At 35.5% G+C, this 27,444-nt stretch overlaps 1 protein-coding gene across 1 annotated transcript in view; it reads right to left on the reverse strand.

Moving 5' to 3' along the window:
• Positions 1-27,444, reverse strand: part of puf (ubiquitinyl hydrolase 1 puf) — a 1,022,896-nt gene that overhangs the window by 292,543 nt on the left and 702,909 nt on the right. The window contains exons 60-61 of the mRNA XM_090376705.1: positions 26,252-26,356; positions 14,416-14,563 (exon numbers count right to left, since the gene is read on the reverse strand). Of these exons, the coding sequence (XP_090232831.1) occupies positions 14,416-14,563; positions 26,252-26,356 (253 nt within the window). The remainder of the gene's footprint in view (positions 1-14,415; positions 14,564-26,251; positions 26,357-27,444) is intronic.

Consider the following 27,444-nt stretch of genomic DNA (forward strand, 5'->3'; position numbering starts at 1 on the left):
GCTCTTTAAATTTGTCCAGCCAACCAGAACTGGTTTGGAATGTTTTGTGTCCCAGAAAAGATGCATACTCCATAGCCTTTTATTTTATTAATAGCCCTGATATCAGCATGTTTTGGTCTCAAATCAACTTCATCCAATTAAAAACTGCTTCATCTACATCTTCCCAAAGGCATAATTTCCCACACTTCCGACTGGGTCACGTTTCCTCAAACAGTTTGAGAATTGAAACAGGGTTTTTCAGAATGGTTGACACACTACTGGCATGGGCATAAAATTTTAAAGAGATTTTTTTTTTTTTTTTTTTTTTAATGCCACGGAAGTGCTTAATCTACACAATTAAGCACTTCCACTTTTTCGCACTACACTCAAATATTTCCTCTTAGACACTGTAAGGTTATTTGCACAGCAGTTAAAACAAAGCTGAAATTAGGGACCACTTGTAGTTACCACGTAAAGAGAGAAGACAGGTGAAATTTTGTGAAAGTGTGGATAACCCATTTCTTCGAAACAACAGATGAATTTCCAGGATAAAGGAAAAATTAAGTTCTGAAAATTGCAGCGGCAAGAGACTAGGCACCTGAAAGGTGATCTGATTGAGGTGTATAAGGCCTTGAATGGGTTGAGCACACTTCCATCTGTCATTCAGGAAGTTGATAGCTTAAATAAATTCAAGGAGGAACTGGACAAACTTTCAGAGGGAATGGATGTGTAAAATTGTTTTGTTTTTTTTTGTCTGATACAACATAAGCTCATATGCTTGCTTTCTTGCATCACATGCTTCCATTACTATTACTTTCTTGGGCACTTGTTAGTTCTCCAACAAAGGAGTACTGCACAACTCTTTTCTTTCTGGTATCATCTTGTAAGTTTTCACACTGAAACTAATACATGCTGCAAAACATCTGTTGACTCCTCTATTTCTTTATCTTTAACAAGATCAAGAAGTACTGGAAAATTGTTCACAAAAATATTCAAATTTGAAAATGATGTGCTGCCAACCGATGAAACTTTTGCATCTGCAGTATTTATAAGAACATCATTTAAGTTTTCGTTAGGAACTTGTGCATCATGTAGTCACACAAGGCCATAATGTACTTCCTCAATGAGCAAAAGAACAGAATCTTCTCTTCTTGTTTTAGACTCTCCCTACCACCTTGAGAATGGAAATGCTTCAAGTTAATCCAGAATCATCCTTCTCGTTAGTCTGATATTGTAATCGGTTTCCAAATGGAAGATAAGAAAACTGTTGGCAAAATAACTTTGCACATAATATTCTTCAACACATCTAGGAGTAATGACCTCAATACATGGATGTGAGGTATACTGGATTGAACAGTAAAGTTCAGATTTTCGAACAATGTCATAACAATTAAGAGAAATAAGGGGTGTTTGAAAAAAAATTTTTTGACCTGAGTATGAAAGGGTATACTTTAAGTACACCGAGTATAGAAATTTTAATTTTAAATAACTTCTTTTATTAATTACAGGTCCTGAAGCCAAAAAAGTTATGTGAATGAGGAAAGATGGACAAAATGAGTCACCATGCAGTCCATCCAATATTTGTGTAAAAAAAAGAGTCTAACACTAAAGGCAATTTATGGTTACAACATTAAGGGAGGACATCCCTTCCCATTCCACAGTTAAAAAGTGGGCAGCAGAATTTAAACAAGGGAGGGAAAGCCTGGAAGATGACCAACACTGTAGAAGACCTGCAACGTCCATCGCCCTAGAAATTGTTGACAGTGCACGATACCTTGCCAGCATCTTGGGCATCTCATCTGAACATAATAACATAATATGTTATTATGTTCAGATGAGATAATAACATAATAACACAGATTCTTGCTATGAAAAAAGGTGTTAGCATGATGGGTCCCAAAATCATTGACAGAAGATCAGAAACATAACCTGGGACAAGTGAACATTTGTATTGTTTTTCACTATTTAGCAGATCCAGCAATTTCTCTGCAAGGTTTGTGACCATGGATCAGATGTGGGTCATCACTTTCAGCCAGAGAAAAAGGAGTGGTCCAAACAGTGGAAACAAAACTCTTCTGAACCCCTCCAGAGAAAGCCAAATCAATTTTTTCTGCTGGCAAGGTGATGGCTTCAATTTTTCGGGATGCTGATGGTGTATTGCTAGTGTTTAGGAAATTACTTTCAGAAAAGCCAGACAGTCAAAGAGGCACATCACATACATGAACTGACCGTATGAGGAACCTGTGTGAAAACATCAAAGACAAATGCCAACGAAAACTCAGCAAAGGAGTCTTTTTCCACCAGGACAATGCACCTGCTCACAAGTCTGTCATTGCCATGGCTGCACTGCACTGCATGATTGAGGATTTGAAATTGTGGATCATCCCACATATTCACCACATCTAGCACCATTGGACTATCACCTATTTCCTAATTTTAAAAAATACCTGGCTAAAAAAATACTGATGTTGCTGCTGCAATGGATGAATGCTTGGAGGCCCTAGAGAAACATTCTTCACAGCTGGAATCAATACATTGCAGCATTGATGGCAAATGTGTGTTATCTCAAAAGGGGACTATATTGAAAAGTAAACATGTTACCAGGCTCCTCAAATATACCTTTCATAGTCAGGCCATAAACTTTTCAAATGCTCCTTGTACTCAAGCCAGAAGAGAGAAACATGAACAGAATTACTGCATGAATGAAGATAACATACCTAGAATTATCAACTTGATTCAGGATTGCTTTTAAGCAGAAGCTTGCAATTCAAAAGTTCTTTTTCATGAGTTAATCAATTTGCCTTCTTTTGAAATCTTGGATCATGAATTAGATTTGAGCATGAGTAAAGTGCCACTCACTAATGATTTTTTATTGTAATTTTCACTTTGGGAACTCTGAAAAGTGCCCATATTCCTTTTATCACTATTTCTAACCTATTCTTTAAACAGACTTGTCATTTTCCACTGTTTTACCAGTCTAGTTACACATTTATTCACATATGATCAATGTATACAATCTTCAAAACATTTTTTTTTTTTTTTTACTTCACTGATATGTATCAGTTGAAATTGTTTAAATCTATCTTTTCTTTGCAACACTTCTTTTTCTAGTAGCAGTAAATTTCCACCAAGTATTCATTCACTTTTGCAGGAAGGTATTCAGATCCATTTCAGCACACAAATGAATAAGATGACAAAAATGGCCTATTAACTCCAAGAGCTCAATATCCTCTTTTAATACATTGCTACCTCAGTTATTAGGCCTATCAAAACAGGTATCTTATCAACAAGTGCTAGACAGTTGTTTTTGGAGGAATCCCACATGACCAATGTTGTACACTGTAGAGTCAACTTCAAGTGCTAGCACTGTGAGCAGGTTGCTATCAATTTGATGATTTTTTTTTTGTATTACAAAAGGTCAGAACAGTGGAATTTAGATTGGAATAACTTTGATTACTGCCATCTGTGGCAATCAAAATGGCCCATTTTTCAGAGCACCACTACCCCCTTCTTTCCATATTTGTACAATTTCACTAACAATGCTTGTTGTTTTTGTTCTTTCATAAAAGTTTGTTTTTGTTATTTTGCTACTAGGTATCATGTTTCTGAACAACACAGAAGAAGCTCATGTTTTGTGACGTCACTGTCACCATGAAATGCAACATCTATGAGGGGGGTGTATCAAAAAGTTTGTACCCTGACCTAGATAAAAACATCAGTAGGAAGATGCCGTTTTTAATATAAGTTGTCTACATAATCAATAACTAATGTGAAATTTCATTCCCGTAGGTGAACATACACCAGAGGTGGAGCCCGAAATCTGAGGAAGGATGCTATGGTTGACAAAGTGGAGTATAGAGCAGTGATCAAGTTCCTGTATTTGCAGGGCAAGAAAGCTCAGGAAATTTATGAAGAAATGGAACCGGTGTATGGGCAGAATTGTCTATCCTATGACACTGTAAGAAAGGGGAAACAGGAGTTCCTTGGCTTGTCAAAGTGACTTTGACGAGTCAAGGGAAGAAAGGCCATCAACATCCACAGACAGTGAGATGATTGCAAAGGTTGAGCAGTTGGTGCTGAGGGACAGATGTGTGACTATTCATTTCATCACAAATGCAGTGGGAATAAGTTATTAGTCTGCCCACAGCATTTTACATGACTATCCGCATGATGGGTTCCAAGATTGCTGACACCTTTGCAGAAGCAATGTTCTTGCCTACTGTTCGATTTGTGTAATGCATGCAGACGTTGAGAACTTTTTTGATCGGTTGGTGACAAAAGATGAATGCTGGGTGTGCTAGTATGTTCCGGAGACTAAAGACACATCAAAGCAGTGGAAGCACACCTCCCAAAAAGGCAAAGACCACTCCATCTGTGAAGAAGGTGATGCTGTCCATGTTTTGGCACAGAAAAGGGGCTATATGACAGACTACTTACCTTGTGGTTCAATACTACAGAAATCTTTTGAAAAAGTTACATGATCCTTTGAAGGTGAAAAGGCATGGAATGTTAACCAAAGGTGCCCGTCTTCTGTCAGACAATGCACCGGCTCACACGGCTGTTGCCACCACCAACTTTGTTGCTCAGTGCGGCTTCGAACTACTGCAGCACCCACCCTATTCTCCTGATCCAGTACCGTCAGACTTCTTGCTTTAAGAAATGAAGAAACTATTGCGTGGACGCTGCTCTGATTCATTTTAGGAAGTCACCAATGAAGTGGAATCATGGTTTCAGGCAAAAAAGTGCAGACTTGTATGATCAAGGCACTAAACAACTGATCCATAGATGGGAGAAATATGTTACTATACATGAAGTTGTAAAGAAATGTGAAGTTTCACCTTTCTAGGGCTATTATTTCTAGGTACGGATACAAACTTTTTTGATATCCTCTTGTATTTTTGCATTTTTTTTTATGCATTGCATGCTGTTATGCTTATTTGTCAAAACAGAAGGAACCAAAAGTTGCTGGAGAGGCCTTCACCCTGCAGTGGATTAAAAATGTTGATAATGATGCTTATTTGTTTGCAATTGATTACATCACGTTTTCAACCACTATGAAATGAATTCACATAACAGAGAAAAACACTATCCTGTGTTTCTATATTGCAACATAGACTATCACAGAATACCTGATGGTTAATTTGTTAATGAAAATAGCAGAAATTTGAAAATTTTAAAAAAGATCCAAATTTAATGAGATTTTATTAATTTTTTTGTGAAAAGAAAGAGACAGAGATGGTTTTACACTAACTTAAAATTTGAGATAAAGTATCAAACTGAGTAAAAAAAGATTGATTTTCTCTCATAAATTCAGAGAATTAAAATTTTTTCATTTTTCATCTTAATTATTTGTCATTAATCCTACCATTGTCATGGGACCATTATGCCCAGCAAATTGGTTGGTCTTGTGTGGAGGTAATAGGGATTTCCCCAAAGCTCAGGTTTTTCATCTGGCACCAACCAGAGAATAAGCGCAATTTGTGTACATGGTTGGCTGAGGTTGTTCTGAGGTAGTCACAATATGACTTTTTTTTTTTTTTTTTTGTAATAATATCACAGAAAGGGTTAGGTTAGCAGATTATGAGAAATTGTTTGCTAAGAGAGCAAAGAGTGCAGACAGGAGTTTTTCAAAATGTAAATACTACAAAAAGAAGAATGAATTGCCTTAGACCATTGGTGATATGTGTGAGAAAATCACATGGGAAAAACCTAACACAGCTCATATTACAGATGAATTGACCAGTTACTCTGCATCTATATTTACAGAACAAAAGCCATTCGTAGTGAGGGTCAGCTGTGTGAATGAAGCTGTGAGGTATGAAATTAACAATTATGAAATTTCAAATTATTTATTAGAAAAGCTTTCAAGCCTAAAGGGCAAATAAGACTCCTGGAGTTGAGGTTGGTTGGTTGGTTGTGTTAGGATTTATTGGCACATAACTGTGTGGGCCATAATAAGCCAGTTCATAAGGAATGTTGTGTTTCAGGTGTTGACTTTGGATTTGACTCACTCTGAATTTTAACTGTTAATTTTAACCTGATTCATACTTCGTTGGATTATTGTTGCTTGTGTTTGCTTCCTCAGAGAATGTGATATAAATTAATACTTTTAACAAAGGTCTGGGGTTAAGGGTACATACCAGTTATTTTTTAGGGAGGCAGCAAGAGAGTGCACTGAATCATTAGGGTTAATTATGAGGACATCTCTGGATTCAAAACAAATTACTTTGGATTGGAGTAGTGCAAACATATCACCAATATAAAAAAGGTCATTCTAAGAGTGAAGTGGGTAACTACTGACTGGTCAATTGACTTCGGTGGTAGGGAATATCACGAAATCAATGATCAAGAGTGCAGTACAGTGTAACAACTTTAACAGAAATGAAATTCTGAAGGAAATATAGCATGGTTTTGTAAAGGGTTTGTTAGTTGGTTATTAGGAGTTTTATGGCGCATCAGCATCTAAGGCTATTGTGCACCGTTTTGTAACGGTAAAATCACATTTAATCAACCTGGTAAGCTATTCTGCTCATCAGCTAGATGGAAGAAATAATTTCAACATTAGTTATTTGGATTTCAGCAAAAAAATATTTGATTCAGTACCACAAGAGAAGTTACTCTATAAGCTGGAATATATTGGGATCACAGGGTATCTTAACTTATACATTTGGTGAGGTTGAATTAAAAGCAGTAGAGGATGAAACGAATTTGGGAGTTATGATATGGTCAGACATGAAGTTCTCTGAGCACCATAGACAAGCAGCAAGGAAGGCCCATTTCAACATTAGTTACTTGAATTTTAGCAAATCATTTGATTCAGAACCGCAGGGGAGGTTACTCTCTAAGCTGGAATCACAGGAAAAATCCTTGGCTGGATCACAAGGCAGCATAACTTATACATTTGGCGGGGTTGAATTAAAAACAGTACAGGAAGACAACAATTTGAGATTTACAATATGGCCAGACAAAATTCTCTGAACAGTGTAGGCAGGCGGCTAAGACGGCCAATGGTGCCCTATCAACGATTAATTGTACATTTGCTTACAGAGACAGGGATGTCATAATCCCGCCGTATAAGGCAATTGTAAGATTGCACTTGAATTACTGTAGTCAAATATGGAGGCTATACCTGATAAGATCAGCAAAGTCTATCCATAAGGGGAAAGACTGAATATGTGGACTGCAGATTTTGGTAACTGGATACCTTAAGGAGACATAATTGAGGTGTACAAAAGCTCTGAGGGAAGAAAGTAAATGAATGAGGGTGGGCCATAAATTCAAATTATGTGGGAAGTTCAGACTGGATTGTAGGAAGACTTCTTTTAGCCTGCAAGTCGCTGACTGCCACCATGGTTTGTTGAGGCTGACAGTTTGGGGACATTCAAAGGTCAACTAAATAAGTACCAATGTGCAGAGGGTATCAAATAGGTGGTTTATCTTACTTCTTTTTTTTTCCCCCCTTATTATTCTTATTTTATTTATTTATTATTTTGGCTGATGTAGCAAAAGCTTTAGGCTTCATTTCACCATATGGCTAATATTCTTATCTACTGGACAGATAAGCAAACTTATTATATATGAAAGCACAGTTATTATTATATTTCTTTCTGTGATATCTTTTTAGCCATGAAGTGATAAACACTATCAGTTCATCCACTATCTGGCACCCCACTGCTTAAAACACTACACCTTCCTGGGTAGTTTTTACACCAACACTACTGATAAGACTACTGTAGATATAGTCCTCTATTCCTGCTGCATAATTGTGGCCAGTTCAGCAATCAATGTGGGACATGTTGGTCTGGCTTTCACAAGAGATTCCATAGGGTTCAAATCAGATTCTGTTCTACCAGCCATTCTTCCTTTTGCATACCCATAAACCATGAATCACATCCACAAACCATTATCATATATTTAAATGAGTTGTTACCTTTGCAGGTAATTTCACCATTTATTTCTTGTGACAACTACAATTTAAACTACCGTTACTCCACAATAGTTGCCATTACGGAGAACATCACATTCCGTAATGTACATTAGTCCCTTGATCATTTGTACAAGTCACTCATTGGACAGGATGTTCAGGCAAAAGAAGGAACATGATATCATCTCCCTTCTCTTGCTCAAACATCCTGACTGCAGATAGATGTACATGTGATCAAGAGACCGATACAGGTTCCAGAAAATGGTGCTCTTTATAAAGGAAATTATCATGGTTCTATTGCAGAAATGTCACATTATAAGGAGCATGGATTTGTCCAGAATGTTAAGGTAGGCATTGATGGTTCACAAAAGGTTGAAGGCCGTAATATAAGAAACAATGACACACTATAACCCCCACATCCTCCAAACATCATTGGAATAATGCACTTCACAACAGATGTTCTCAAGGATCCTCCATATTTACCCATCTAAGTGGTATAGGGTGTAGTTAGTTTTTTGTCACTCCACAGAACTTATTTTCACTGCTCTATGGGGCGCCTCCATAGCCAGGTGGGTAGGAGCAGCAGTGCATAGCACACACTTCTTGATTAGACCCGGGTTTGAGCCCATGATCCACCAAATATCGAGGATGCGGAAAGGTCAGGGAATGACCACCGATTATCGGAGCAATATGGCCTTAGTTGCTAATGCTTCTAAAATCCAAAATAACAACAACAATACTGCTCAATGTGACTCCACAGTTACATGGATGGATAGAAAGTTGCCACTGTGTTATTACTACACTTCAAAGCAACCAATGGCTCTCATATGACGAGTAACTGCTGGTCATGTGGTCTTTCTGTGATTGCCATGCTTCCATTTCATAATAACATAACTACCAATAACATCCTACTCAAAATCAGCCAGCTCAGCTTTCAATGCCACGATGAGAACAACTAACTTGTTCGGCAAATCTTCCTACCTTATATACCAATCTGAGTCACTTTTTTATCTGGGAAGGCCCAATGGACTATGTAAACTGGAACAAGTAGTAGTAGTAGTAGTAGTAGTAATAGTGGCATGTGAAGCAAGAAAGCAAGCGTATGAGCTTATGCAGCATCAGCCAAAAAAAAAAAAAAAAAAAAAATTCACACAACCATTCCCTCTAAATGTTTGTCCAGTTCCTCCTTAAATTTATTTAACCTATCAACTTTCCCAACGACAGATAGAAGTTTGTTCCAGTAATTAACCACCCACTGGCTAAAAGCAAATTTCCGCACATCTATTCTATATCTATCTTTCCTCAATTTCAATTATGCCCCCTTCGTAATCTGAACAAGTGGAAGAATATCCCATCAGAATTCAGTGTGCTCAACCCATTCAAGGCCTTATACATCTCAATCAGATCACCTCGCAGGTGCCTAGTCTCCAGCTGCTGCAATTTGCTGACCTTAAGCCTCTCTTGGCAAGAGGATCCCTTCATTCCCCCTGACCAATCTTGTTGCCCTTCTCTGTACACACTCAAGCAAATCTACATCATTCCTAAAATGAGGCCTCCAGACCTGTACGCAGTACTCATGGCATGGCCTGACCATTGCCTTATACAGAGGGCCAATCACCTCCTTTTCCCTGCTAGCAAAATTCCTGTATATCATTGACAAAACCCCCGTGACCTGCCCTGGCAGCCTATCTACATTGTTCAGAAAACTTCATATCTGACTGCATAATTACTCCCAGGTCTTTTGCCATTTGGGGAGAGAGTAACATTAAAAACTTAGCAGGACTTGTTTTTCTATTTTAAAAAATGGCCCTCTTGAAATATCTTTAAGAACATATTTCAGTCTATTCCAGAAACTTTTGGACTACTTTATAAAACAGCTGGGCTGTTGATTTGTTTCTTGGCTTTTATATGTTGGTTGAACTACCAATAACAAATCACACTGTACTGAGAATTATAGTGTAATATATTATTAATTTTTTTTATGTAACCTGAGGGCACCATTTCAAACGTAGTGAAAATGTTTTTAATGGAATAACTTAAAACTAAATATTGGTCTTACTATATTAAAAATGTGTTCATCATAATTTACCTCTCTGATATGATTTCCACAAATATTCTGAGAAATTGAGGAAAAGACATGACAGGGTTTATTCCTCAAACTATGATCCCTCAACTTTTTTGTCTTACCACCGAGCCAAATTGTCTTATCACAAGTAGCATAATTTTATCTCATCCCACATCTTTACTGATTTTTATGGCACAGCATATGTGATAGCATTTTTTAAAGTGAAACTAGTATAACAATTTTAAAAAAAATTTAAAACTAGATTAACAATTAGGCATAATGGAAGTATGTTATAAATTAAAGCATGCTCTTGTAACTGTTCTCTCCAAAGTAGGAGCGAACAGTTACAAAAGCAAAAAGGGTTTGCATTGAGGGGGGGGGGGGGGGCACATAGAACAAAAAATATTTGAGAAGTGTTTTAAAGTATTAATTTCTGCTATTTGAATTTTAGACTAGTCATCCTACTTGAGGGGGTGCACAGACTAAGAGAATAACAATGGCCACATGCAGAGCCAAAAATAATTCTTGCACTGCTTCTATTAGAATGAGCAGCAATCTGGGAAGCAAGGTGCTAGGGATTTCTAGAACTGCTGGGAGTCATCATGGAACAAGTAAATACATGGGCTGTGTTCGGGTAACTAAGAGTAAAAACAGGGGCATGTATATTTGCATGTACACCAATGCTACGAGTTTGTGAGAAAAAGATCAAGCGTGTTGGGCTGTATGGTTAGGATTGTCTAGTATTCTTGTAGGTAATGAACAATCTGTGCAAGGTCATTAGTAATTGCAAAAGCCTCAGCATCTCGACCAGCTGGGTCGGTGTGACTAGAAAATGTAAGCAGCTGGAGTTGTGAACATTATAATCACCAAGGACAATCACCTCACTGTTATGAAAGTTGGACTAGAGAAAGTCAAGTTGCAAAGGGAGGAAGTCAAAGAGCTCCAAGTGATTAGTGGATTTGGGAGAATGGTAGAGACAACAAATGAATTTGACACAGTGAGGTAGAGAGATTTTAAGCCAGAGAAGATCAAAGAGAGGAGATTTCAAATTATCAATTATCTGACAGGGAATATTGGAATGGACATATGCACAAGTACAACCTTTGAGGCGAAAGGAATCATACATCGAATAACTTGGGAAATTGGGATGAGCTGTAGTTGAATTAACCAATAACTGAGATTCTCTCAGAAAAAGTACATGGGGTTTGGCAGACTGCAAGTGGAAATGGACATTGTTGAGATTAGAATTGAGACCACGTATATTTGTGAAATGAACTAGCAAGTGTTTGGGTGGTTTAGATCTTTTCGCAGATAAGCTTATTCTATTAGTTTGACAATTCGTGGTGTATTCAATAGTAAGAAAAAGTGGGAGGGACATGCTGTATGCAGTAATGAAATTTTTGGATATGGTGTACATGTGGTAAGAATATACCCAGATCCTTGACATAACGTGGCCTCGACAATGATCCCTGCATACACACTACTCAGACTCCCTCCAGTCACTGTGTGGCAGAGTTGAGGTAGCAAGATTATACACTAGCTGATCTGGAAGCCTCCCTGAGTGTTACCAATAGGGTCGGTCGGGTGTACTAACTAGCGGCCGGCCTGCGAACACCATTTTAGAGCTGTACCCTCGAAATGTAAGGAAGACTGGATCTCACCACGATGTTCATCGTAACCTCAAAAGTCATCAATCATACTGCATGGAAGAGATGGTGAAGGGTTGACCGGAACTTAGCTCTGGAGACAAAACATGGGCCCCACCACTTCAAGCCTCCAATAAGCAAAGTGGTGGTATTGCACCGGTTGATGAGAGTCATCTACCACCTAGTATTGCCTGGTAACACAGAGGGGGTGCCATTCGTCCATGTGGTGTGGGCGCCACACCTGACCCCCTGGCTTAAGTTGGTTCATTCCTGGATGGTCACCCACAGAGTGCTTGTGCATGGAGGTGACATAAGCACTGGGAAAGCAAATATGAGAGTAGGAATGTGTTACAGGCCTAATGACTCTGATGAGTACAATGAACAACTGTACAGAGAAATAGAGTGGGCCAGTAAATCAGAATGTCTTATAACGGGGGATTTTAACTTTCCACATATTGATAAAGGAACTTGTGGGTTGATTGCTTGCATACTAGCAAGACATTTATGGATTTACTGGATGGCTATTTTCCACAACAGCATGTGCGAGAGGCAACAAGAGGGAATCAGCAGTGATTATTTGTGCATTAAGAATCTGCAGAGTAAAACTGCTAGGTGGCAGTGATCACGTTGTACTATTGTGGGATTTACTTAAAGATGTAAATACCATCAGGGATAAGGGAAGGGTTTTTGTTTCGTAAAGTGGTCTCAGACAGTTTAAATTCTGTATCATGGGACCAACTGATGATGTTACCAACAGCAATTTTTTCCATTTTGAATTTGCTGTTGATGTTACCAACAACAAATTCAAAATGGAAAAAAATTCAAGGAAGTAATCTTGGAAGCCACTAGGCTTGTCATACTAAGAAATACTGTTCAAGATTCAGGCCTAAATGGATATCAGATGAACTAATGAGACTCGTGGTAGAGAAGAAAAATGGATGGGATACATAAAAATTATCAGGCTACACAGAAGACTATGGTAGATATAAACTAGTCTGTAATCAAGTCACAAAGGAGGTTAGGCAGGTGAAGACAGATTATGAGAAATCTTTGGCAAAGGATGCAAAGAAAAACAGCAAAGCCTTATTTACTTAAGTAAACTATAGAAGGAAGGGGTGAATCAGATTGGTCCACTGATATTGATGGTGCGACTGTTCATGATTCTGCTTATGTAGCTGATAAACTGAATGAGCATTCTGCATCTACATCCACACATGAGGAGTTATTCAAGGAGGGGAATGCCAGAAGTTTATCAAACTCTAACAGGGAGATAAGTGATTTTGTAATAACTGAGAGCAAAGTGGATGAGAAATTGTTGAAGTTAAACGTAAAAACGGCACCTGTGGCAGATGGAATCTATCCAGTTATAATGAAGAAGGCAGCAAGGGAAGTAAGCAAACCCCTGGCCATAATTATGAGAGCATCCTTACAGTCAGGAGAGGTCCCCATGGACTGGAGATCTGCAAATGTATCCCCAATTCAGAAATGGGGTTCAAAGGGTGACATAAATAATAATAGACCTGTTAGTTTAACTTCTGTTCTGGGTAAAATAATGGAGTCACTGGTTAAGGAGGTGATACAGGATCACCTAGATAAGACAGCAGTAATAGTTCAGACTCAGCATGGGTTTGTAAAGGGGAAGTCTTGGCTGACTAATCTGATTGGATACTATGATGTGGTCACTTAGGAACTGGATGCAAAAAAATAATTCTGATATCATGTATTTGGATTTAAAGAAAGCTTTTGATTCTGTTGACATTAAAGACTGCTGAACAAATTGGAGCAGTGTGGTATTAAGGGCAGGTTTGTATATGGGCAGCGGTAATCCCAGAATAACATACCAACTGTGAGGTATTACACTAAGGGCAGTTTGAGAATGAAAAAGATTTGGGGGTATCAGATATTTGTCATTAGACATAAAGATTTTAGAGTAGTACAGACACACTGCAAGAGCAGCTCATGGGGGAGTTTTAAATGATATACAGCAATTTGCTAGTAGGGATAAGGAGCTGATTATTCCTTTGTATAAGACAATGGTTAGGCCACACCTTGAGTACTGCATACAGGTCTGGAGGCATTATTTTAAGAAGGATATAGAGCTGCTGGAATGGGTACAGAGAAGGGCAATGAGATTGGTGAGGGGAATGAAGGGGTGCTCTTAGCAAGAAAGGGTTAAATTTTGAAAATTTAGCATATGGAGACTAGGCACCTGTAAGGTAATCTGATTGAGGTGTTTAAGATTTTAAATGGTTAGAGCAAGCTCAATGCTGATGGGATTCTTCTTCTTGCTCGGATTACGTACTTATAGGGGGCATAAATTCAAATTTAGGAAAAACTGTTGGAGAACAGATGTGCAGAAATTTTCCCTTAGCCAGCGAGTGGTTGGTTGCTGAAACAAACTTTCATCTGTTGTTGGTTTAAGTTTGATAACTTAAATAAATTCAAGGAAGAACTGGGAAACCTTTGGAGTGGATGGAGTGGTGAATGTGAAGTGCATTTTTTTGGCTGATACTATATAAGCTTGCTTTCTTGCATCATATGCCAGTACTTATTCTAATGCCTCATCGTCATATTTCTTTCTTTTTTGCTATATTTTCATACTTCTCACTCTTCAATATATGCCTTCTATCCCATACAACATGAAATAATATAGTCTTGTAATATTAAAGTAACATCTTTATTTTATGTGGTGGGTACTAGATTCATAACAGCAAGTGTCATATAAATGATATCTACTTTTTTTTTTTTTCCAATAAACAAATAAGATAAAAACAATCACAATTACAAAAAAGATCAAATACCATTGCGAACCCTTTGCATATTATGAGCAATAAGGAACCTTTCAACCCAACTCTCCATACTCTGTAACACCCAAGAATGAGCTACTTTATTTCTAGGAACTTGAAGGGTGAGCCATTCTAGGCACTGTTGTGGACAGTATTCTGCTGCCTAATAAAAATGATTTTACTGTTATTACATTATATATATTTGTAATATAACTAAATAATAAAAAATATATATATATATTTCTGTAACACAATTTATATATCTCTTCTAGCATTCATAAAATAATATTGTGAAATTTAATTATTTTTCATCATCAACTTCAAGCACATCTTGAACATATTACATAAAATATATAAAGGGCTGATCAAATGAAAATGGACAGAGACTAAAACACACACGAAACCTCAATAGTTCCTAAGGCATATGCCTCAATGTTTTAATAGAAGTTGATACCCATCGCATTGTCAAAATGACTGCTGTTGAAGGAATCCACTGATCTTTGCATCATTGTCCTTTTTGGTGTTTTCTTAAATATTAAGCATCATTGTCCTTTTTTGCTGTTTTCTTAAATATTAATGTTCAAAGATATGAAAGTTGCAAATTACAGGAATGGGAGGCTGAATCATTCTGCACAAGATGTTAAACAGCCTGAAGTTTATAACCCATAATATAACTATGATAATCTATTAGGATCGTTGAGTACTGGCTGTCTCATGATAATAAAGAAATTTAATTAACAGACATCTATGAAAGAAAGCGGAAAACACCAGCAATGCTCTGCTTGTACTTAACATGGAATGGAACTATCCAGGATAGGGGAGAGGGCTATTTCATCGCATGCCCACGTACATATTTAGTTCTGGGAAGATGATTATTGCATCATCATCACTAATCCCCTTCCTTGATATGATGATAATGCTGGATATTAAAAATATCCAGCATCATTATCATATCAAAATTACCTTAGTGACACATTAGAAACATTTAAAATGATGTAGATATAATACAGGTTTTCAGAGGAGTCAGTTTATTCTGAAAGAAACTGTATGTCAGTTAAAATTACCATTATAATCATTATTAATTAAGTGATAATAAATAAAACGTAATGTAATGTATGCACTGTGTTATTATTCAAGTGCATTTGATTTTGTCACAGAGTTAAAACTTTTATAATGTACTCAAGAAGTGTTATTCAATTCTTAGCTATCAAACACATAGGTTGGGTAGCTAAGATAAGCTACAGTACAGCAATGTTTCTGTAGGGTGGATATGGACAGGCCAGTGAAATCAAGCTAGAGTGAAAAACCTCCCCAGAGACGAACAAAACACGTACTGAAAATTTAGTATTGGTTTCTAATGTTTGGTTTAGAAAACTGTGTCAAGGACACGTCACAAATTATAAGTTGGCAAAGCCTCGGGACATCTGCATAGCACAGCATGAGCACTGTATTTAGTTGAGCATTGTCCCACTGTGATTATGCCAAGATCTCTAAGATCAGGGCAGATTGTTCTAAGTGCAGATGTCCCCCCCCCCCTTAATGTTTGGAAAGATTTCAATTATTTGGAAATTGTAAGCTCCACTATTATTTACAATGCGCTGACTGGGGCGCCAAATTTGTAAGGGCCGGCTTTTGTAAATTTATCTATAGTGAGAATTCTTACTTTAATTTTTAATAAGATAACACAAGTTATCTTTTGGGCCGCTGACTGCACCAGAAAGTTCAGGATCATCTATAATCTTTTGCTAGAGAAAGAATGAGACAATGAACAAAACTTGTGATAAACTTAATAAGTTTAATTAAATGACAAACAGATTTACACAAGTATACATCTACAACTCTTCCTATTTCGGAAGTTTCTCTAAAGTGATTACAACAATTTAGAATATTCACTTTACTAATTCAATTTACAATCTCACTAATGGTTTCTTGCTATCTCAAACTTATTAGTCCAACAATTCCTTACGCTAATAAACCAGTAGTAATTTAGGACTCCAGAATGCCCTTCCTGTTCAAATAGTAGGATAAGAAATAATATCAAACAGTACTTACAGTGAGCTATATTATTCAAAGTTTTAGGATCAGCGGTTTGACCTTCCCACACCTTCTGTGATGACTTTTTCATCTACTATCCGGCTTCTAAATTCCGTTCCTCCTCTAGCTTCTAACACGAGACCTCTTGACTGTCCCGAACCCCAGTATCTCAATAACCCTTCTCCTTGGCTGGGAATTTCTCCTTTGTAGAAATTCAGCAAACAGTTTGCCGCTTTCTGACTAACTAACTCCAATAACTTCACGGACACTCTTTGTAAGACCTGACTACTTCTTAAGAACCCTTCCTCACTAATTATCGCTGCTATCATCAACGATAAAAGGAATGGCAGGGTTGAAGTAAGTAACCGCATTAACTCTGTTACTACCTTTCACTAACCCTCAAGTCTTTTTATCTGTTACCTCACCACTACTCCGCCAACAACACTCTTAACTCCAACACAACACACTAATCCTACTCTCCTCACCTCTCCATTCCAACGCTCTTTTTACACACTATTCCTTCTGAAATCTATCCTTATATATGCCGTAGATTTCCCGGCATACCTAGAGCCCTTAACCGACCTCCCCCCTTTTAATAGAAACGTCCACTGAAATTTGCATGATGTAGTAGCGTTTGTCCCCTAGTGGTTTTTTTTTTATTTTTATTTTTTTATATAGTAAGCCTTTGGTTTACAAAATACAGTTGACTCTGATTTCCCGGTTAATCCAAAAATTGAGTAAGTCCTCGACATACATTCAATACGTAAGTACATTTTTACATAACTCGTGAATGACTAATAAAATACTGCTACTATATCCGTGATATGCCAAAATTACAAAAAACAGGACAATATCCTCAGAAGAATGAAGAAAAAGTAAAGTTATATATTTTTTATATATATTAGTTATATATATAGAAAAAGTTATATATTTTTAATTAGTTCAATTAAAAACTTAATCCGAGGACAGTGGTGAAGGAGCCAGAGTGGCACATAGGAAAACATAAAAGGAAGGAAAAATGCATGTTATTGTACAGTAAAAACTGATATGTATTTCATAGCCTTGGTTATTATAGTTGACCATTCACCACTTCTCGTATTCTGTCTTTCTCGTTTATTGTTTGTTATTTGGTTTTTAGGAGCATTAGCAACTAAGGCCATATTGCTCCGGGATATGCGGTGGTCATTCGCTGACCTTTCCGCATCCTCCGTATTTGGTGGTGACAGGCTCGAACCCCGGTCTAATCAAAAAGGCCTTGAATGGGTTCAGCACGCTGAATTCTGATGGGATCCTTCCACTTGTTCAGATTACGAACCTAAGAGGGCATAAATTAAAATTAAGAAAGGACATGTAGAACAGATGTGCGGAAATTTGCCTTTAGCCAGCGGGTGGTTAATTGCTGGAACAAACTTCCATCTGTCGTTGTGGAAGTTGATAGGTTGAATAAATTTAAGGAGGAACTGGACAGGCATTTGGAGGGAATGGTGTGATTTTTTTTTTTTTTTTTTTTTGGCTGATGCTGCATAAGCTCATACATTTGCTTTCTTGCATCACGTGCCACTACTACTACTAGAAGCATGTGCTACGCACTGCTGCTGCTTTCTCGTTTATTATTGTGTTCACTGTGGACACTGACAAATCTGAATTCTGAGCGATACTTGTTAATGCTTGACCATTTTCAAACATCCTTATTTTAATTTTCTGATCCGAATCGATTGCTTTCCTTTTTTTGATAGATTTACTAGTACCACTGTCACTTATTCTCTAAGTCAGCACCATGATAACAGTCAAAATGAAATTTTCTGTAAAGAACTTCACTATTCACTTCACTGAAAACTCACTATTATCACCCCACCCAACCTCACATTTTACTAAAACACATTTCTGGAGATCACGACCATAAAACAATAAAAACAATTTGCACTTTTTTGGGTTATTGGGCTTTCTGTTAGTGCAAGTCATTATAAAGGGGTAGTAAACTCAATCATATTACATTTGCGATAATACCGATAGCTGGAATTGTGTGGGATTTTACGGTATCTTGGTGAAATGTGTGTTCCCTTCACTGAAATCTTCAGTCATATATAAAAAAAAAACCTAAATAAATTTTAAGAATCTTCTCTTCATTCCTATCGTGTTACTCCATATCTCGCTTGCGCAATTTGTGCATGCCATGATTGTCATTATTGATTGATTATTATTATTTTACTGTTTCAAATTTTACAATCATAAAAAACAAAACAAAAAAAAAAAAAAATCGAGTGAAAAAAATTAACGTAAGTTCAAAGTTACATAAGTCGGGGACTTCTGTATCCAAAAATGTTCAGCAATCTATGTAAAAAATATGGCGATAGATAAAAAAACTTACCGCTCACTACTCGCATGTCCAATACGATGCTTCCCTTTATTTTTTATGATGTTGTGTATCATTTGGTCATCAACATTATAATGGTTCATTAAAGATTTAACGGATGTACCGTTTTCGAACTTTTTCAATGATTTCAAGTTTTTGTTTAATTGAAAGTGCAACTCTCTTGTGTTTACCCATCATTTTTGCAATTTCTAAACAAAAAGAAATTTTCGATATCCCTGACACAAATAACAAAATAAAATTTTTCTTTTTGCCATGCAATGGAACACAACAATTGAAGTGACACACTAAAACAAACCAAACATTTGCTCGCTCGCTCGCTCTCTCTTTTTTTTTTTTTTAAACTGCAGGGGTGTCAAGACAGCAGTAATTGCAAGATAATAATCTTCCAATGACGACTTTATAATGCTGCTCTCATCACTTATTCATGACTTGCAAAATATGTTTATACCTATTCTAGTTATTACTTGAATTTTATGATTTCTGGTTTTTTAATTTGGAGTCTTGAAGTGTCCCGGTTAATCCAATCCCAGTAAATCGAGAGTCTGCTGTAATTCTGTTTCCCATTTGGATTTCAGTAGTGAGTTTATTGCCAATGCTTATGTTTTTCACTATCCAGGCAGGCAGGCAGGCAGTTGCAGTCAATGGTTCCCAGAGTTAGTCATTCCTTTGCTGCAATGTGCAGATTCTGTTTATCAGATCATTCCCATATTGTGAGGCGAATTATATTGGTAAGTCAGATCGGAGGCTTTGTGATCGCATCTCAGAACACGAGGGGGAGCCATTTGTTGGGTCAACTTTGCTAAGCATTATTGGTGAGCAGCAAGTTAATTGTAACCCATGTTCCAATGTTTAAATTTTGAACTGTGTACATGATTCTCATCATCACTCACTACTGGTTGGAAGCACTCCATATAGCTGTAGCAGATTCCATTAATTGCAATTGTGGAACCCACATACACCCTATTATGAAAGTGGTTATTTTACAGCACAATGAAAGATGGCAAGCTTATATAACATAGCAAATGTATATCGGCCTACTTCTGCACAAAGTCTGGCAGTTGATGTTTTGTCCCTCCTGTTCTTTCTTTTTTCACTGTTCAAGATCTGCATTGGTTTTTTGCAGCACATGTGTATACGTTGCTCCTGTGCAGAATATAATGATGTTATATCACAGTATTTATCCTCTATATTAATAAAAGGACAAGTTGCTTCAAAAGCTATGTATATTTTATTTTTGTTCTTATCACTTTTAGTACTTTTATCACTTTAGCATTTATCTGTATATATTTTATTACTACTCTTAATAAGTTTCCACACACTGAAATTTTATTTTTACCTGCAGCATTTTTAATAAAGTTTTATTTTATACTTTAATGTTTTGTTGGTATTGACAAGATTTGTTTCAGTGCGAGTTATAAACAACTAATTTTTTCTTTTGGCCAATTTCTCTTTTGCTACAAATGAATTTGTTTAACTGGCTTTCTACATGTCCTGCTTTACTTATTCTGTTGTTTATTTCTATGTATAATTTTACATTATCATTTACGATTGTTTCAAATAAGAAACAATCATACATCATCATTTACGATTGTTTCTTATTTGATTTTAGGGACATCAGCAATTTTTGCACCATTGTATATTGGCAATATGCGGCTGTGTAAGATCCTACATATGTAAGATCTTACAGCACAGTATTATCAACATAATAATGATCCAATTTTTACACTCCCCACATTAAATTTTTCAGTAAATTATATTCTTATGTTATTTAAATGACCCATGAAAATTATAAAAAGAAGTGGTGATAAGGTGCAGCCCAATCCTTAAACCACTTTTTCAACATTTCCATCAATCCTCACTGCAGAATCTTGTTTTTATACTAAATTTTTAATTCTCCTCAAAAGATTATCAATGATGTGATATTCCTCTAAAATTTTAAGGGGAAAATTTCTAGGAACTTTAATTGAAAAAGTATGCAATTAAGCATACTTTTTCAAGATTAACAAATGCTAAATACAAGTTCTGGTTCTTGTTATTTTCTCAAAAATGTTCTATAACTTGTCTTAATGTGAATGTTTGTGGGATTCTCTGTTTGGCCTAAAATCTGAGGCTGCATTGCCAAGGTTACATTCAACAACAATTCTGCCCTCTTTCCAGGATACTTGCATAGATTTTATCTGATTCACTAAGTAAAAGTCCTCTAATTTCTACATTCAACTTTTTTTTCCCTTTTTACATATATTAGTACAATTCATTCTTTGTTCAGTCTTCTGGAAGAATTTAAGTTTTGACCCCTGCTTTAGTAATCCTAGGTTTTTTAGCCTGCAAAAATCAATTTGCATGTTATGCAGCTTGACTCGTGCTAGGATAACTCACTGTTCCAAAAAAAAAAACAAAAAACTTCACTTTCTTTGCCTGAGTTCAGCAGACTGCAGCTCTGATTTGAAGATTTTTTTTTTTTTTTTTTGGTAGTTGTTCGCGCATAGGCTTCTGTGGCCATAATGCACTTCCCAAGGTTTTTGCAGTACTTTGATCCAAGCCCGAGGCGGGAATCGAACCCGTGACCTTTGGGTTGCCAGACAGGCATTTTACCCACCCGGCTAGCCCGGTCGGCCTGATTTGAAGAGACCTTTAATTTTGCCTGTCTCTAATGGAATTTGAACCTAGAATTTGCTAAATGAGTGACCCTCTATATTGTTAGGAGGATGGTAATATTCCAAAATTACATACCTATTGGATGGTATTACACTCAAGGTGGTAGAAAATGAAAGAAACCTATGAATAATTGTCAGCCTGAAATCGAGTTCCCCGAGCAGTGCTCACAGGCTGCTAGGACAACTCATGGGGTTCTTTTGGTGATATACAGGAACTTTTCAGGATGGACAAAGAGGTGACTACCCCACTGTATAGCAATAGCTATGTGACAATAGTCGTCAAAATACTGCACATAATTCTGGAAACTTCATTTTAAGAAGGATATGGGATTGTTGAAACAACAGGTATAGAGAAAAGAGCAATATGGATTAGTCAAGGATACAAAAGGGTATTCTTATCATCAAAGAATTTAGTTCTGAAAATTGCAGTACTTTGAAACTAGGTACTTGTGTGGAGACCTGACTGAAATGGTAAAGGTTTTTATTATTATTATTATTATTATTAATAATATTCATATGATGCAAGGAAGCCTGAGGCTTATGCAGCACCAGGGCAAAAAAAAAAAGTTCCCAAGTAACCCTGTGTGTGTGTGTGTGTGTGTGTGTGTGTGTGTGTGTGTGTGTGTGTGTGTGTGTGTGTGTGTGTGTGTGTGTGTGTGTGTGTGTGTGTGTGAGAGAGAGAGAGTCAAAAGTAGAAGGGAATTACCAAGAAAGAGAAGAATGATGATATCCAGCTCAGGACCCTGGGTGTACCAAGCCCATACTCACCAGATGTGAGCCCCTGGGGTTGAATTTTAAATGGATTGAGTAAACTAAATGCTGAAGGTGTCTTTACTTTTTCTCAGACAATCATATACTGGAACATAAATTTAAATATAAAAGGATGGTTGCAGGATCGATATGCAAAAATTTGCTTTCAGCTAGAGAGTAACTGATTGTTAGAACAAACTTTCATCTTTTTTTTTTTTTGTGGAAGTGAGTAGTCTGAATAAGTTGAAGGAAGGATTAGTAAATTATTAGAGGGGACAGATGAACAGAGGAATTATTAGGATGGACAGATGAGGTGGGTAGTTTTTTTTTTGGGCACATAAGCTTGCTTCCATACATCAATTTCCACTACTAATACTATGTCAGATGCGATTGATTATACCACAGGGCTAAAAACTTCAAGTAGTAGTATTATCCAAATCCTCACCATGCAATGGATAACTATATAGAGGTGAGCTTTTTTGTATTATTTCCAGTGGGTAGGAGTGGAGCAGAAATGGGTAGTTAACCTATCAATAAGAAATTGATACAAAAGTTTTACAAGGCATTGGTCAGGCCACACCTAGAGTACTGTGTACAGGTCTGGAGGTCTCATTGTAGGAAGGATGTAGAGTTGCTAGAACGAGTACAAAGAAGGGCAACAAAATTGGTGAGGGGACAAAGGTGTGCTCTTACCAAGTGTGCTACAAATTGCAGTGCTTGGAGAGTAGGCACCTGCGAGGTGATCTGAATGAGGTATATAAGGCCTTGAATGGGTTGAGCAAGCTGAATGCTGATGGGATTCTTCCTCTTGCTCAGGTTAACAACCTGAGTGGGGAGCATAGATTCAAATTGAAGAAAGATAGTTGTAGAATAGATGTGCGGAAGTTTGCCTTTAGCCAGCGAGTGGTTGATTGATGGAACAGACTTCCATCTTTTGCTGTGGAAGTTGATAGCCTAAATAAATTTAAGGCTGAGCTGGACAGGCATTTTGAATGAATGGAGGGGTGAAATGGGAGGGGTTTTTTTTTTTTTTTTTTTTGGGTGATGCTGCATAAGCTTGCATCATATGCCTCTACTAATGCTAAGTTCTTGATCATTTTATATAAGTACTGAAATTTGTTTCAAAATTACAGCAATGTTTCTGTGGGATTTCCATCCCACAGAAACATTGCTGTAATTTTGAAATGAAATTTGACCAGAGTGAAAATCTCCCTAGGGACCAAAACACATGTATTGAAAGTGTCGATCCATCTTCTCTTTTTCATGAAATATACTTTATTTCTATTTGCAGTAGGTTAGACTTTATCTATATCTATTTTTACCACTGTCAGAAAGTGGTGACTGTGGTGAACAAATTTACACACTTTTACAGTTGGGAAACTATTTTTGAATTACCCTATTTATTTATAATTATTTATTTATATATTTTATATAATTATAAATAAATATATTTATATATTTATTTATAATTATTGATAAAAAAAAGTAAAGAAAGAAATTTAAAACGACAATAACTGTAACTAATATGAAACTAATATTTATGGGTCAATGCAGTTGCAAGCAATCATGCAATACACCCATAATGTCTATAGAATATTAAGGATAATATAAAGAATTATTAGAAAAAGTAAATCAATCAATAATAATACCCTCAGGGACCTAAGAAAATGCAAAAAAAAAAAAAAAAAATTATTATCGCTTTTTATCGACAATCTAGATGACTTCAACTGGGGCCAACCACCCAGAATGAAGGCAAAAAACTACAAGATGTTCTCTGTTTCTGTGATGATCAATATAGGCTAAGTAATTTAAATCTAAACCAAATATAAACCAGTATAGGCCAAATATAAATAAATCAAATGATGATAAAAGTTAAGAAAATTTAGAAATATTAGAATCAAAAGTAAGAAATATAAGTAAAATATAAATGTAAGCATAAATTAATCATCGTTGACCCGACAGAGAACGTTATTTAATGATTAAAATAAGATTAAATATATAATACATACTACATATTGACCGTATCTAGGACATAATGTAATAGTCGTCAAAATAATATGTGGTGCCCCCTATGTGATGGATACGGTAAAAATAAATAAATAATTAAATTAAACGCATAGAGAAACATACAGATAGTAAGAAGAAAAACTAAAGGAGTAGGAATAATAGAAACTGAACTCCACAAAGGCGAAAAATAGTGGTACAGATAAGAAATAGTTTCTCCTACGTCCTCGGATTGCCCTAATAATTTCAGAGAAATAAAAATAAAGAGTGTAGGACAGTTTAAAGACATTACAAGATATAAGTTGTGGCTCGGGTATGCCCGGGATCACAAACCCGTTCCTATAGTAGGACCCTGAGCTGAATTTTTTTTTTTTTTTTTTTTTGCATTTTCTTAGGTCCCTGATGGTATTATTATTGGATTGATTTACTTTTTCTAATAATTCTTTATATTATCCTTAATATTCTATATACATTTAATATTATAAATTGTAAAAGTCATATTTTCATCTGATAAAAAACTAAAAGAGGAACTGAGTGAGTATACTTAACTCAGCATGGAAGAACCATAAAAAAATGGTCTATGCAGTATAATGCTAATAGTTTGATTTTTTTAAAATTCATTCTCGATTTCATGGGAGTTATCCACATTCCTTTTTTTTTTGTCAATAAACCATACTGTTTTCTAAGGAATAACTATCTTTTTTCCAAAGTTGCTGCCTGAATACAATAAAATCTCCCTAATTCACTCTCTACATACATTAAGACTGTTTTTTTTAGTATATGTATTTTATTTATGAGGAAAGGGAAACTGTCTGTAAACAAGAATTTAATGATACAATTCAGAATTTTTTCACAACCAGTTTGTAAAAGAAGTAAAATTCAAACAGAAAAATGACGGCATTATTACTGTTAGATAATGCATGAAGAAAAATAAGAGAAAAGTAAAGAAGAAATGAAAATTTTACAAAGGCAGAAAGTTGCCTCGATCCTCTTATTAAATTTTCTAATTCTGGCCTAAAATATTTTTATATTCTAGAGCTGCATGCAACCCGTGATAATTTCAGGAATAAGAGAAAAAAAATATATATATATTAGTTGAACAAGTAATTATTATATACCTATAAAAATATTAACAAACAATTTTACTGTTTAGTAATATTTTTTATTACTGATAATACAACTAATGCTTTTAATATACAAAAACATCAATCAAACAAAAGTTTCATCTCTTATTGAAGTATTTTGTTTTGTTGCTTTGGTTTGGGTCTCGAAAACAATAAAATGGCAATAAATGTAAGCACTTTCAATATTTTCATCAATTACATTTTATTTCACATATAATAATACGTGGTTACTCCAATACAGGTATTTGCCATGTTTGACAGCATTGGTCAGTTTGTGAGGTCATTAATAAATAAATAAAAAATATAGATCATTTATGATGCGGCCTGGAAATATTTTTTCCCCTCCTGAATTAGTCCTTGTGCCAAAAGGTTGCTCACCACAACTACATAGGAATGAAGAATGTCTGAATTGACACATAAACAATATGATTTGGAAAGGACAGTGTTTCTGATGATAGTCTTTATCTGATGTTGTTAATGTTTAATGCATTAATTTTTTTATTTGAAAAATTAATGTGTAAAAAAGTTTGTTTAAAAAAATAGTATTCCTGTTCTAATCAATATGAACCCTTTGCATTCAATTTTGTTTAAAATACAAACATTTCCATCATATTTCCTTTTTCTTTTTATCATATTTGTTTCCCAATACCATTTAAGGTAAATTAGGTAATTTCTTGTGAACTGCCAGTAGTACAAATCAAGTTGCAATAATCCATAAAATCAACTATACTAGATAAAAAATATATAAAATACCAAAATTAAAACAATGTTTTAAGCTGGGCCACATGAAAGTTATTACTTTATCATCTTTACGAATATTTTTCTTATGTAGTATTCACATTGTTTTTTAAAAAATTATTATTAAAAATTATTAAATTTAAGTTTTCTTTTTTTTTTTAAATTACACTCACTTCCCAAATCCTCTGAAGAACCAAATTAGTAAAAGAAGGCATACCAGGAGGGCCACCCACAAACTCCACAAGCATTGAGAGCAATTTAAAGAATGGTCCACTAATCTAACAAACGAACAAATGAAATTATAATTTTCATCTAAACAATAAATCATAATTTTTTTTAATAAAAAATGATCAATTGGGAGAAGTTGAGAATTTTTATATAAAGGTGATTACAGAATAAACAAAAATGCCATGAGGAGATCAATATGACATTTATTTCCAGTTCTACTAAAATCTAGACAGTCCTGTGATCAGAATTGTAATGACATTTTAAATAGCTATGCTAATCAAGACTTTTGAATACAGTAATAAATAGTGACCAAATCTAATAAATTTTGCCACATATTTCTTTCTTATCATTAAAACAGGTCTGCTTGTTTTACCAATAAAATTAACTCAGACAGGTAGTTTACACCAGTAGAAATGGTGCCATAATTTGAAACTGATTTTCTCTTCGAAAGGATAACATAATAGGGAATTATGTATCTGGACAAGGGTCTTATATGCAAGTTTTTATTGACATAAAAACAAATAGGATTTCCAATCAACTCCCAATCATATACAAAGCAAGCAATGCTGCTCATTATATTATAACTATAATATAATGAGCACTATTATAATTATATATTTACACTATTATGTATTATAATTACTTTCATAATCCATCCTCACTAAGTATATTACTGAAGTAATTATCTCACTACAATTTTTTTTCTTCACTTTTAATATAATGGTCTTTGTACTTGGTTTCTCAGTTTGTTACAGTATTCATCACTTGGGTGCTATTTTCCCTATTATCAACAATTTTTAAGGATGAAAAGAAGGAGAAAAAAAAAAATCCTAAAATATCCAAAAATATACTAGACCCTGGTTTTATAGCACTTGACTACTCTGGGAAGAATACCACAGTAAGTGCAATTCAGACTGTCATTAATTTGTGTTTTTTTTGAGAGAATTAAAAAAAAAAAAAACACTGCAATATCATTAATTGACTAATTATTGATATTGAAATTTTATTTTTTAAATGATTTTTACATGTGTAAATGTTATTCTTATTTTTCCTGTAATGGTGTTCTATGTGTACTGTTTGCTGAAATATAATAAAAAAAAGTTGTAGGTTGGACTGCCAAAAGTATGTCAGACTGTCA

This window comes from Mastigoproctus giganteus, chromosome 6 (genome assembly GCF_048544385.1).
Source record: "Mastigoproctus giganteus isolate SK-2022 chromosome 6, ASM4854438v1, whole genome shotgun sequence".
NCBI lineage: Eukaryota > Metazoa > Arthropoda > Arachnida > Uropygi > Thelyphonidae > Mastigoproctus > Mastigoproctus giganteus.